Source organism: Erpetoichthys calabaricus, chromosome 4, assembly GCF_900747795.2.
Source record: "Erpetoichthys calabaricus chromosome 4, fErpCal1.3, whole genome shotgun sequence".
Taxonomy (NCBI): Eukaryota; Metazoa; Chordata; class Cladistia; order Polypteriformes; family Polypteridae; genus Erpetoichthys; species Erpetoichthys calabaricus.
The window spans coordinates 133,766,595-133,781,900 of NC_041397.2; the positions used below are offsets into that span (position 1 = coordinate 133,766,595).

Sequence of the window (15,306 nt, forward strand, 5' to 3'; positions counted from 1 at the left end):
AATCAACTCACTTTTGCATGTAACCCATGCTTAAAACAGATAGAGAAATGCCCTGTGCAATTTCAGTTACAGATTAGCTTACTGTTTCCAATTTACTATGGGAGAGGTTATTTCAAATTATATATTTTGCCAAGAGGCGCAGCTATCGGACATGTAAAAGAGGAAAAAACTGGATGCAAAACAAATCGTCAGTAGTGAGCATAAGAATTTAAAATGGCAGCACAGGTAATACCTACATGTACTGCCTGCACAAATAGTGGTGTGGTGGTCTCGGTAAATCTCTATTGCACATTACACATTATTACAAAATATTTAAAAATAAATATGATATCTGTTTCTTTGATGAAGCAAACAAATAACACAAAATGCTCTAAATTTCAATTCAGTTGAAAGTTACGTTATGTGTGCTTATTTTGCCACAATTAAAATTCATAGACAAACTTATAAATGCTGCTTTTTCTGTAATTTAAATATTATTAACAGTATTTGTGTATTTTTTCATGATGACTCCTAGTTTATAACCTGGTTTATAAGCTAATTTAGACTCCCTACAATCATCTTGGAGTTGTCTGCTCATTTTGGAGCTTTCATTGCTGAGACCATCACACATAAATCAAGCTATCCCTGTTCCATTACAGGTTTTAACATGTCATGCCATCTGTATAGGGTGGCATAATTAAGAAGCTACCCAGATACATGCAATTTCTTTATAGTCAGGCAATTGGCAGGCAATTGGCAGCAATTACTGATTTTTGTAATTGGTGCAACTGACTGCACATATATTTAGGTAAAGGCACCATCACAAAATGAATTTGCTTCTGTAAACAAACAGCACTTTCATTCATACATAAACAACTAATATGTGATGCTCAAATGTGTCTAACTAATGTTGTTGTGCAACTGCTCAGTTCTACTCATGATTCCTTTATTTTATTAAATCACAGTGTGAGAAGCAGACTTTAGAATCATTCCAGCGACGTCATACAACACACAGCATGACCTTTTTAAAGACAAAATGCACACTAATACAATTAATTAGCGTTTGAATTAGGCATTTTTATCAACATTGAAGGCAATTATATTGACAGAACTATTAACTGTAATGTGACCCTGATCAGGATAAAGTGGGTTTAGCAAATGGATCAATGGACATCAGAATGTGACTGAAGTGTCATTGAAATGCACGATGTAACAAGATTTTCTGTTCATTTCATTGTCCTACTGCCTAATGTTGTTAAATTACCAACACCAAAAAAGTTGGCATAGGACTTATGGATGATGGAAAGTTTGCGTAACATTAAGCCAGTTTCCATGGCAAGTTTGTGTTTTATAAATCCTGACTTTTGCATAAGGAATGGTTTACACGTTTCTTAACATAAGCAAGTTTTATATATGAGGCCCCTGAACTTAAAAGACCCACTCCACTTCTTAAATCCTTTGACCTTGTTACATGGTTCCTGACAGTTTCAGGAAGAATCCTGCTGGATTAACTAGTGGAGCTGGGGAAAGTGAGTGCAGATGCTGTTGCCTCTGACCCAAAGCATCTGTGTTCAGAACAAATGCTGATGCTAGTTTAATTTTTTCTTTAAAGATTCAGAATTCAGAATTATTAATTACTTCTTTTTCTTTGACTAGCAATCAAATAATAGAAGACCAGATAAATCAGGAATTTCAAACTCTCTATCCTGGTGGACACCATTCTTGTTACAACCAATTTCTTAATTAGTAGCCTATTCTTGTAATAAATGAAATATATTCTATACAGCTGGTTGGTTATTAATCTCATTCAACCATACCAGACATTTAAAAAGATTTCATTTTCTTTTTTTCTGACAGCAAAATCCAAATGTTTTGTGTACCAAAGCAAATCAATCTCTTTTTTTTCAAATTGTGAATTACAAATACTGTATGATAGGTGGAAATTGGATTAACTTAGTAGGTTAGAATGAAACCTGCTTAACCCAGTTCAGCCAGAGACAAATCCAGCATCATCTTGGATGTAATGGAACAACCAACCTGGGCAAGGAGCTGGTGTGAAGTAAGCAGTAAATGAAAACCAAAAGGTGTTTCTGAATACTAAACATGTAGAATATTAAGCAAATTATAAAAGAAAATAATATTTAATATATTTCCAAATGTTTATTATTATTACTGTCTTTGATATCAATTACATGATGATCAGGCAGGTTTGCTATGGAATTTTTAGTTAAGATATAATCATTTTTTACAACTTATTACAATTATATATACAAAGCCATAACAGAAATAATTATTTAAAGGATTGAGTGTACCTCAAGGGCTGACTAAATGCAACTTAAAGCTGAAGCGCAAGAGGTCTCTGCCCTGTCTTAGAGAAACCACCAAACATCATTTTCCAAGGTTAAAGGCAGAGAGATATGTTGGGTTAGAAAGAGGTAAATGAGTACAGAACACCAAGGATAAACTATGGGGAAAGCCCATACTCCCCTTCTATGAAGAGGTGATAAGAGCAGTAGGACAATCCGCAAAACACCCCCTTTAATGAAGTGGTATTCAGAATAATGGGAGAATCAACATGAGTCAGAAATTACGGGTGCCTTTAGTTGATTGGAGGAGGTAATACAGTTCTGCATATTAAGAGTAAGATGACATGACGTGTTAGATAAGGTGATGTCATTAGAAAAAAGTATAAAAGCAGATGAATTGTTTAATTAATTGAGCACTCCATGGACTGAGACATTTGGGCATAACTCTTTGCAGATAAAGAAATGTTCTACATTTTCATCTGGGCTCCATGACTGCCTTCTTTGAAGACAGAGGAAAGTTTCTTCCATGACTTTACCCTTTGGAGAGTCACAGCCGACTGACAAAATGAGTTCCCATTAAACACAATGTTGACTTACAAGCAACCCACTACCTCTTTTTGTGTCACGACCTATAGTTTAAGAAACTCTGGTATAAAGTAATTACTCCACTTCAGTTGCAAAGATTAAACAAAGCCTAGATTTATAAGAAGTCCCTTGTTTGGTATGCACAAAGATAGACGTTCTCCTCAACTTGAAAGCATGTCATCAAACTGAGGGTTTAGGCAGAGGTCCCAAGAGAAAACCCACTTGAACATTTGGGAAAAGTGATAGGCTATTAATTCTGGAATCCAAGTACTGTGATAAAGTAATTCAACTGTTGCATTCTCAGTTGTTTTATTCTCTTTATCATCAATAATCAAATATTTAATCCTCATACTGGACTTAAAATTACACTGAAATGAAATTGTATTACAAAAAACCTTCATCTTTTCTTTGCTAAGTCTAAACCCTCCATCCACTTTGTAAGGAATATTTTTTTAACAAAACCAAAATTACCTGAAATCTTTACCATTTCCCATATCCCAGGCAGTGGGGTGGCAAACAACCTCTCGGTCATTTGGTTTTTCAAGCATTGAATTGTTCCAAAATTCCTCAGTCATATTAAAAAGACCCACTGATTCAAAGAAAGTCTCTCCTGCTTCAAACATATCTTTATAGGTCCAACCCTGAAACAACAACATTAAAATGGTAAATATGCAGAAGATCTCAAACATTGTTGCCCTTTGAAAAACCTATTTACTGCATTTCCTGAAGGAACTTTGAAGCCATCTACACAGTTGGAACAGGAAGATGACTAGTAGACCATTGTGAGGGGCATGTTTGAGCCATTAATATCAAAGAGGTTACAAAGCTTCATTTTCCCGTTTCTGTTCTTTCACAAGTCTTCAAAAATGCTTTTCAAAGAACAATAGAAGAAGCTAAATTCATTCTCAACCTGGGATCACATATTTCTACTTCTCTTAATGACAAAATAACCTTTTAATATCTCCCTTCATCTTTTCTAACGGCAGCATTTTCTTTCAGGTTTACTTCTTTCATCTGCTCTACCTTTCTTCCCTCATTTTCCTCCTCTATATGTTACCCGCTATTTTCTTTTCATTTTCACACCTAATGAAGGCTATACAGCTGAAACTTTGCGTCTTTTACCTTCTTTTCTTTTCAGTGAGGAAAGAACCTGGAGCCTTTTTTACATTTTCAGATGCCTGCTGAAGCAGGTCTACACTAACTACTTAGGAATTATAAAACTCTAAAGAGTACTAAATGAAATAATAATGGAATAATGGACTGATTTAAATTATTAATTATATACTTTTTATAAAGGCTATATTCATTTTGATTTAGTCCACCAACTGTGATTTTAAAATTAACCCAAAAATATACATGGCTGATCTTTATCTTAAGCAAAACATAATACTGTACTAAGAAGTAAAACTCAGCTTTAGCTTTCATGTTATTATTTTGTATTTTCATAGATGAGAAGGGGTGCACACCTACCAAGGGTACCAACATTCAAGGGCAATGTTCTCTCTGTAAACTTTGCGGATACAACACTTTATAAAGATGTCTTCAGTGGAGGGCAGAGAGGGTCAAACAATCTTTTCTGCAGTATGAATTATTCTGTTGTAGGGCATCACGGTCAGAGACACTACAGTTCCCAAACCAGACAGTGATGCAGCTTGTCAGAACACTCTCAATGGCACCCATTGCAGAATGTGGTGAGAATGGAGGAAGGAAGTCTTGCCTTCTTCATCCACTAAAGAAAGTTGAGATGCTACTAAACCTTCTTGGCTATGGAGGAGGTGTTAAATGACCAAGTAAAGTCAGCTGCTGGGGTCATACTAAGAAGTTTGGTGCTCTTAACCAGTTTCACTGCTGAGCCCTCGATGTACAGTGGGATGTGGACAGCACACTTTGGTCTTGTCCACATTAAGGGACAGATTGTAGCAATTGCACCAGTCTGACAATTGTTGTATCTCCATTCTGTAAGCCGACTCATCTCCATTGCTGATTAGACCCACCACCGTTGTGTTATCCATAGACGTACAATCGTGAGTCAGCAGAGTGAACAGAGGACTACACAGCCCTGGGGGGGCACCATTGCTCAGCATGATGGTAATTGAGGTCCAAGACCCAGTTGGACAGGGAAGTGTTGTAGCCTAGCAGACCCAATCGTCCTATGAGCTTCTGGGTGGTGATGGTACTGAAAGCTGAACTGTTCACTAGTGATGAGTGAAACTGGTAACTTTCTATTCGCAAATAGTTTCATGAAGCTGACACTAAAATTCATTTTGCATGCAATTTTTCAATTGCAAAATGCAAAAGTTTCTGGGATTTAAAAGATTATGTTTGGGTAGAAAACTAGGAATATTGCTGTATAAAGCAGCATTCACACTTCTGTGTTTGCCGGTGTTCTTTTCTGTAGTTCATAATACATGTAATTCATACCACACCAGTAAAATCAATTCTATTTATGCCTCTCATCGACATACCCATGGTGAAGTACATTTTTTTAGTAACTACTGCATATTTTACACACAACAACATAATAACATGTATCATGGGCATTACTATTTTTATTCACAGGTAAAGTCACTACATTAAAATCCATATCTGTCAACCCAGCCCCCAACCATTACCTAGAAAATGCCTTATCCTATTTGAGGATATGCACACCTACAGTAATTTCATTTTTTGCTAAAGAGCTTTATTTAAATGGTAAATGACATGTTGGTGCATGCAGAATTAATGCATTAAAACCTTTCCAGGCTGGAACTAAATGCCTTTCTTCTTATGTGATGGCATGAATTTCACAGGAAATGAAATACAATTTATTTCACAAATGGATTGTGTGAAGTAAAATATTAAGTTTCACTCTAAACTTCACAGTGGGTTCTGGAGGATCCTAGTGATGTCTAAGATGGCCTAATCTAAAGTAGAGGGCCTGTTGAGCTCTCTTTCAACTTCTCATTGAGGCTGTTCTTCTGCCCTATGCTGACAGAAAAGTAGTAGCTTACCTTAGTAGCACAAAAAAACATTAAGTTTTTGGTATTGGCATACCGTAAAAATGTTGTATATAACGCACACAATTTTCGCTCATTTTAGTTTGCTAAAAATTGGAGGAGCACATTATACATGAGACATAATTTTAATTAGTTATTTTTAATAAGCCCACACAGTAGGAATGGAGGTACTTGAATTCATTATGTATATAAAGTTTTTGGTTCCATCTGTGGTACCACTTCACTGTTGGGTGGAGCTGTGTTACATTCCTCCCCTCTCACTTCAGATGTCGATGCTCATCTTTTACTAACTGCTCAGGTCGTATGCGCATTATACCGCATTACAGTGGGTAATTTCGATTTGATCAACGGACTTGATAGTAGTAGGTACGTGGTCATCATTTCCTTCAGTAGGTAATAATTTTAATACTATCTGGTATTTTAATCCCTTAAAATGAAATCAAATAGAAGTTATGCTGCAGCAGAAAAGCTGTTAGTAATAAAATATGCAGAAACTAACAGCAATCAGGCAGCAAGTCATCGCTTTTGCATTCCTGAGCCAAATATCCAATTATGATACCCAAACAATGATTTTTTAGTAAGCATTGCCTACTAAAAAGGCAAATCGTGGGCCCCACGAAGTTTTCCAGACATAGAAAAAGAATAAATGGACTGGATAACAGATAGGTGGCTACAGGGAAGCAGTGTTTTATGTATTGAAATCAGACTTAAAGCTTTGGAACCTAAAAAATCTTTTGTGATGGTAGCAGAGTTTTAAAGCGTCCTATAGATGGGCAGTTCTTTTTATGAAGCAACATGGTCTTTCAGTTCATAGAAGATCTACCATCGCACAACGTCTATTAGATGACTACGAAACAAAGCTCCTAGAATTCTATAAGCACAGTATCAAATTGAGAAATGAACACACATTTGATCCTGTACAGATTGAAAACGGCAATTAGACACCTTGATTTTTTTATATAATAGCAATAATAATAATAATAATAATAATAATAATAATAATTCTTTGCATTTATGTCTTTCGACAGCACTGTAGACAAAATAGGCACAAAAACTGTCTGTACATACAATTGGACATGACAAGTCTCAATTAACATTATGTTAGCATGCACTGCAGATGCAGGAAAGCTGCTGCTTTTCATAATTTTTAAGAGAAAAACTCTACCCAAAGGAATAAAATTTCCAATTGGGGTACAAATTTGTGTTCACTCTAAAGGATGGATGGATAAAGCATTAACCAATGACCAGTTAAAATGTAGGCAAAATGTCCCGGTGGTCTAAGGAAACAGCTTTCTGTGTTGGTGCTTGACTAGTTACATACATTGAATATACAGTACATATTTCACATATGAATAGACAAGTTATATACATTGATCTATAAAGTAGGAACTTAAGAAAACAAAATTTGATCTTGTTATTATTCCAGGTGCCATAACTTGTCTATTACAACCTTTAAATGTTTATGTCAGTAACCTGATGACCTATCCATGGTGAATGGAATGCATATTTAAGTGACACTAATCACACATTTACTGCTGGTGGCCGTATGCATCAGCCAACTCCCTCCGAACTGGCCGAATGGAAAACTGCGGCTTGGTATGAATTACATGTATCTATAATTTAAAATGGTTTCCTCAAATGTTCTATTTCTAATAATCTTGACGGCAGCAAGGATGATGTTTTGTGGGAGGATAAACAGGTGTCATCATATGAAGATAATGATGATGAAATTTATTACGATTGTATCAATGGCAATAGTATCGACATCACTAGATGGACTTCTCAGCAGTAGGACTTCTCACACTGATGATGACTGTTCTTCCAGTTAGATATAAAGATATTTAGAGTTACGTATTTTTGATTGGGTAATGATTGTTATTACCTATAGGTAGCTTTTGTAAAAAAAATTGTACACAAATTAAAATAAAATCTTGCAAATTAAAAACATTTTACCTAAGGTACTTATCTACTGCTTATGATAAGTATTGTTAAAAATGTAATTTACCCATTTACCTAATTTAAATAAAAATAATTATAATAATTGTTATTACTTTAAATTTTGTTTAAAAAATGACTGCAATTTTAATAAAATTTTGAAAAGTTAATGGTGTGCATTATATATGAATTTCTTTTTTTACCTGAAAAGTTTGGGCTGAGTGCGCATTATATGCAAGATTTTACGGAAGTTCTGTACTTCCTATGTTTCTATTACTTGACCTGCATTCTGCAAAGTGCAGTCGGTGCCTGAGTATGGAGATGCTTGAAGATGTCTTGTTTTAAACTGGGATACATGTCATATAGCCATGAAAGAAATGCCTTCTGCTTCTCAGTCTGAATTCTTGTGATATTCTTATCATATTCTTCAAACTATTCTTAGTGTTCTCTCTTTTTTGATCTGTTTTGAGAGTTCTATTCTGGTCCTATTTTTGTATTGCAGTACCAGTCAGAGGTCCATGGGATGTTAACTTGCCAAGGCTTGCTGAAAATTGCTTATTGCCCAGTTTTGCCCAATGTCACACTGTCTATTTGATTTGACTTTCTCTTTTCTTGATTTATAAATAGCCAGCTTGACTTGTCCTATGGGGAAATTCCAAATCAGATTATTCTTATTGTCGGTGACACTATAATTAAATACACAATCATTGAAAGTCAAGTTAAGAACACTAAAAACAGAGTTTTTTAAAAGAAGTCAAAGTCTAAGGCAGAAAAGAAAAGAAAACAGTCTTTCTCCACAGAAAGGACATTTGTCTGCGAGGTTTGAATCTGTGAGACATACGAATTAACAGTAATTACAAATCACGAGGGGTCTCATCTATAAACGGTGCGTCCACACAAAAATGTTGCGTATGCCCATTACCATGCTCACATTGTGATGTATAAAAGCTAAAATTGGCATAAAGCCACGAACATTTTCACGGCAGTATAATCCATTGCGTATGCATGTTTTCTGCTTGGTATTGCAAACTGGTGGCACCCAGCATCAAATTAGTGCTACTGTTCCTGTGTGGTTTCCCTTTCTTTTTTAGATTCATATCCCTGACATGGCATTTATTAAATACATTGAAATTAACTGCATGTCGTTTATAAATTTAAGGCATCTGATTGTAATCAACCTGTAACAATATAATGGTCCATGGAAGGCACATAGAAGAACACAGAATTCAAAGCATTTGACGTGCTACTTTAGTTACGATGGAATCTGAAAAACTCTAGAAAATTAAACATTGATTTTAAGATGAAGTTTACAACATTCTACTTTAATGACAAAATAAACTACGAGATTAAAGTGGACATTTCTACTTTTTTTTCACTGTGTCCCTGTTTTTTTTTTTGCTTTTCTCTATACCCTATTGCACTCAGATGGTGGGCTACGACTCGCCTTTTCACAGCGACTTTGATATCTGACCACTTCTTTTTGTATTTTGCGCACTGTGCGACTTTCTGAACTTGAAGTTTCGAGTTTCTCCGCCACTCTGTATCACTCGATCAACTTCCTTTTTTTGTTTATACCACTGCTTAAACCAACAAATAGAATGTTTTTCCTTGCCTCCACTTTTTTTTTCACATGCTTTTGCCATTGTCTTTTAAGCAAATGCTGAACAAGTGAAATTTTATATTGATTTGCACATTAAAATATGCAAAATTATGGAAGGAGTACTTTTCACGCTAACCAGGATTTATGGAGCTGAAGTGTGTGGAAGTTGGTTTACACATGGTTTTGTGCATCTGAATATCCACTTTTGTCCACATGCCATGTTTTAGTGTGAATTCTATGCACGGTGTTACACATGAGGCTCCAGTTCTTTTAGTCTATAGAAATTCGGTCAAGCTGACCCCGGTGTCTCTGCACCCCCAAGTCTGGTCCTCCAGGGTATCTCTAGTGTTGTGCATGAGGCAGTTTGCAAATTAAATATTGTTTTCTTTTTGGGATGAGTTGGGCTTTTCTTTGTTTTTTTTTCAGTTACGACATTGTTGATTAATGATTAATAAAGTTAAATTAAAAACTCAAAAAAAGCATTTCTTTCTTTCTTTCTTTCTTTCTTTCTTTCTTTCTTTCTTTCTTTCTTTCTTTCTTTCTTTCTTTCTTTCTACTGATATACGTTTTGTCTGTTCATAACATGTACTTTGTCAGCTATGCCCAAAGCATGAACAAGAGAATTCATTATTGTTGCCTGGATAAACATAAGCACCATGTAACCGGAACTAGTTACATGAGAAAATTGAGGATCAGTGAAGTATAACTTAACAAGAATGTAAGTTACAGTAGTGGCAAGCAGCTGGGGGTGGCACCCAGCCGGGATGCCCAGAAGGACCGGAGGAGGGATTACGCCTCCTCCAGACCGCGAGGGGGCGACCGCCCTGGTGGCTTTGGGGACCACGGGAACTGAGCTTGGAAGCTCAACCCTATAGGGGCCCGTGGTCACCGCCAGGGAGCTCCCCGATGCCTGGAAAGCCCTGGTCCTCAACACTTCCACCACACCCGGAAGTGCTGGGGGAAAGACAACCAGGGACAGCTGAAGTGCTTCCGGGTGATTATAAAAGGGGCCGCCGTTCAGTGGCTGGAGTCGGGAGTGCAGAGGACAAAGTCTTGGTGGAGAGGAGTGGAGGCGGACCTGAAGAGGCAAAGACATTGGCATTGTGAGGACTGGACTTTTGGGGAGTTTTGGGGTTGTGTGCTGTGTTCCCTTGTAGATAATAGCTGTGAATAAACGTGTGGTGGTGCTTTAAACATGTCTACCTGTCTGTGTCCGGGCCAGCTTCCTCAAAGTTAACAGTTCTTTTGATACCACACTATATTACAGATTTCCATCATAGTATGCCCCATCTTCTGTTGTGAAAAACTAAACTGGTTTTGTTTTGGATGTCAGGTATAATTAAATTATTTGCTAAGCATCAGGCCTTAAGCGCATGTTGTGCAATCGGATTATCTAAGAAATGTTTAGCTAGAATCACTAATCAGTAACCAATTAAGGGCGAAAGATTAAACATAAAATGAAACAAACAATGCTTACCTTTCCATCCATGGCTGAAGTCACATCTATGTCTTCCTTTCCAATGAAGGGTATAGATAAACCATACAAGTTTGTCCAAAATCTTCCCCACATATCACCTACAAATTAAACAAAAGCAATCTTTAAAAAATGTAATATAGCTTAATATATAATATTATAGTAGCAAAAGCTATGAGATAAATAAGACAAAAAGGGATTCTGAATACAGACATTATAAAATGTACAGAATATAAATGGCACCTAAGAAACACATGGAATCAACAATGAGTAAATTAAGAACCATATTGACAATTCAAAACTCTTTTTTTTCTTTTTTTTTACCTACGACTCTGGTTGATATTTGTGTTTCTGTTTTTTAATGTATATTTTTATAGCCTTTTCCTTGGTCTCTAAAAACAGCAGATGCAGTCTTTTGGGGGTTTAAAGGATAGATAGAGATAGATAGATAGATACTTTATTAATCCCAAGGGGAAATTCACTTACTCCAGCAGCACCTTACTGATACAAAAAAAACAATATTAAATTAAAGATTGATAATAATGCAGGTAAAAACAGACAATAACTTTATATAATGTTAACGTTTACCCCCCCGGGTGGAATTGAAGAGTCGCATAGTTTGGGGGAGGAACGATCTCCTCAGTCTGTCAGTGGAGCAGGACAGTGACAGCAGTCTGTTACTGAAGCTGCTCTTCTGTCTAGAGATGACACTGTTTAGTGGATGCAGTGGATTTTCCATAATTGATAGGAGCCTGCTGAGTGCCCGTCGCTCTGCCACAGATGTCAAACTGTCCAGCTCCATGCCAACAATAGAGCCTGCCTTCCTCACCAGTTTGTCTAGGCGTGAAGCACACCACCGCGTGGAAGAGGGCGCTCTCCACAACCATCTGATAGAACATCTGCAGTATCTTATTACAGACGTTGAAGGACGCCAGCCTTCTAAGGAAGTATAACCGGCTCTGTCCTTTCTTACACAGAGCATCAGTATTGGCAGTCCAGTCCAATTTATCATCCAGCTGCACTCCCAGGTATTTATAGGTCTGCACCATCTGCACACAGTCACCTCTGATGATCACGGGGTCCATGAGGGGTCTGGGCCTCCTAAAATCCACCACCAGCTCCTTGGTTTTGCTGGTGTTCAGGTGTAGATGGTTTGAGTCGCACCATTTAACAAAGTCATTGATTAGGTCCCTATACTCCTCCTCCTGCCCACTCCTGATGCAGCCCACGATAGCCGTGTCATCAGCGAACTTTTGCATGTGACAGGACTCCGAGTTGTGTTGGAAGTCCGATGTATATAGGCTGAACAGGATGGGAGAAAGTACAGTCCCCTGTGGCGCTCCTGTGTTGCTGACCACAATGTCAGACATGCAGTTCCCAAGACGCACATACTGAGGTCTGTCTTTAAGATAATCCACGATCCATGCCACCAGGTATGAATCTACTCCCATCTCTGTCAGCTTGTCCCTAAGGAGCAGAGGTTGGATTGTGTTGAAGGCGCTAGAGAAGTCTAGAAACATAGTTCTTACTGCACCACTGCCTCTGTCCAAGTGAGAGAGGGATTGATGTAGCATATAAATGATGGCATCCTCCGCTCCCACCTTCTCCTGATATGCAAACTGCAGAGGGTCGAGGGCGTGTTGAACCTGTGGCCTCAGGTGGTGAAGCAGCAGCCTCTCCATGGTCTTCATCACATGTGATGTCATAGCAACAGGCCGGAAGTCATTCAGCTCACTAGGACGTGATACATTTGGGACTGGGGTGATGCAAGATGTTTTCCAAAGCCTCGGGACTCTCCCCTGTTCCAGTCTCAGGTTGAAGATGCGCTGTAGAGGACCCCCCAGCTCCGATGCACAGACCTTCAGCAGTCGTGGTGATACTCCATCTGGACCCGCTGCTTTGCTGGTACAAAGTCTCCTCAGCTCTCTGCTCACTTGCGCTGTTGTAATTATGGGTGGGGATGTCTCTCCTATTCTGGTATCAGCAGAAGGATGTGTGGAGGGTGCAGTACTCCGAGGTGAGAGTGAGAGTGGGTTAGGGTGGTCAAACCTGTTAAAGAAGTTGTTCATTTGGTTTGCTCTCTTCACGTCTCTCTCGATGGTGGTACCCCGCTTCGAGCTGCAGCCAGTGATGATCTTTATCCCATCCCACACTTCCTTCAAGCTGTTATTCTGCAACTTCTGCTCCAGCTTTCTCCTGTACTGCTCCTTCGCTGCCCTGAGCTGGACTTGGAGTTCCTTCTGCACGTGCTTGAGATCATGCTGATCACCGTCTTTAAAAGCCCTTTTCTTCTGGTTCAAAAGGCCCTTGATGTCACTTGTAATCCATGGCTTGTTGTTAGCATAGCAGCGTACATTTCTTACTGGAACTACAATGTCCATACAGAAGTTGATGTAGTCATAGTGCAGTCAACAACTTCCTCAATGTTCTCACTATGTGATCCCTGCAGGATATCCCAGTCTGTAGTTCCAAAACATTCTCTCAGAGCATTCTCAGCCTCCGAGGTCCACTTTCTGAATGAGCGTGTGGTTGCAGGTAGGACCCTCACTTTTGGTTTGTAGTGAGGCTGAAGCAGAATATTCAGATTTGTACTCCAAACCTCTAAAGCCTGCTTCTGGCATAGTGTGTGCCCCAATGTTACTTATGTTATGTTGCTTAATCCATATACCAAATATTTTGACACTTATGGAGTGAAACAGTGCTACAAACTTAGACTATTGATACTACATATTCTCCTCATGTTATTTAAAAGAAGTGTCTGGTTTATATCAATAGATTTAAATTAATGATCCTTTGAAGAAACAGTACATATGAGATCCGAAATGGGCTGGTCATACGTACGAAATTTATAATCTTTTACTTATAAAATTATTCTGGTACATCATTATTCAACATTATCACCATTGTAGCTAGTTTAAAGTAAACCATATTTCTAGTTTAAAAACTGTAAAAAGTAAAAAAAGTAAAAAAAAACGCTTTCATCAAGATGGAAGGTCTTACTGTGTTGAGTGAGTTTTATCATCTTACCAAGTAAATTAGCTGGAAGACCCCCTCGGTTATTGAGATGTCCTGGGTAAGCCTTACTCAGCATAGCTCTCACATATGCATGCAGTTGCTTGTATAGGGGAAGTATCTGAACAAAAAGAACAAGTTGTTATTAACCATACGTAATAAAAATAAGGTACTTAAAAATGTCACTTAAATGTTATTGTTCTGAATCTTATTCTAAACAAAATAGTACATCCATGTTCCACATTTTAACATATTTCATTTAGATTGTTTTTGTTACTCTGATGGACTGAAATCTAAAATAATACCTTTAAAGAAAAAGGTACAGTACTCTATAAGTGCTTTACAAACAATCCTAACATACGAGGAAAAAGTGACTTTAAGAATCCAAGTAAGTTGAAATACATAATTAGTATAACAGGCCAAAGAAATTATTGTAGAAATTTAGCAACAAAAAAAAAAAGAAAAAAATACAAGAAAGCCAAAAGATACTTGGTTTAAGCTTAAAAGGTGTCTGTAACTGTTTTTTTTTTTTTTTTTTTTGCAAATGGTACTAGCTAAGAAGTCGATTATGTACCTGACTAAGAATCTGTTTAGATTCTTTATTTTTATATGCAGCCACATAGCTAGCCATGTTGATTTTTAGTTGGATATAGCGGTAGGTAGAAAAGTCCACAGATTGACGGTTATGCTATGAAATGGCCATGTGCTGCTTTCACATACTTTGAAAAATTTCATAGTCATCATTGTAATATCGCAAAATGCAATTTCTCACTTAACTGTGTCACACATATGTGATTAGGAGACAGTTTATGGGCTCAAATAAGTGAGATTATCAGCCAGACCAGGGGTTGGCACTGTCAGATAATGATTTCTCTCTGTTCGTCTTCTGCAGACCATCAGATGGAAGTTCCACCTGACAACCTCACTTCCAATCCTAGCGCTACTGACCTCATTTCCGGTCCCGGCTCTACTAACATCGCTTCCTGCTCTGACTATATATAAGCACCATTTTGTGTACTGCAATTCACTTCTGTATTGTGCTCAGTCTGAAAAGACACTATTTTGCTTAATTTTCTCAATAATTTTCAAGCATATGGGGTGGCTACCCCAAACCTTTTTTGTGGATCTTGTGATTTCTTCACATTATTATTTTTACCTGTATATAATGAAATGATTAGAGAGATTACAAAAAAATTTACAAAATAGTGATGAGGATGGAAATGATGAAACATCACGGTAGAGTTATTGTTTCTAAAGGCTTTTTGTACTCTTGAAAGGATGAGAGATTGTCTAGCCAGAACTGTAAACTGTTTGTTTAACTATAACACTTACATTGTCCATAGACCAGAATTACATACATTAGTACAAATAAGAAAAAAGAATGGTGTAAGAAAACAGAAAAGGAAAAATGAATACATG

At 37.5% G+C, this 15,306-nt stretch overlaps 1 protein-coding gene across 1 annotated transcript in view; it reads right to left on the reverse strand.

The window, feature by feature from the left end:
* ace2 (angiotensin I converting enzyme 2) overlaps positions 1–15,306 on the reverse strand; it is a 104,843-nt gene that overhangs the window by 60,084 nt on the left and 29,453 nt on the right. The window contains exons 6-8 of the mRNA XM_028799807.2: positions 13,903–14,008; positions 10,879–10,976; positions 3,342–3,511 (exon numbers count right to left, since the gene is read on the reverse strand). Of these exons, the coding sequence (XP_028655640.1) occupies positions 3,342–3,511; positions 10,879–10,976; positions 13,903–14,008 (374 nt within the window). The remainder of the gene's footprint in view (positions 1–3,341; positions 3,512–10,878; positions 10,977–13,902; positions 14,009–15,306) is intronic.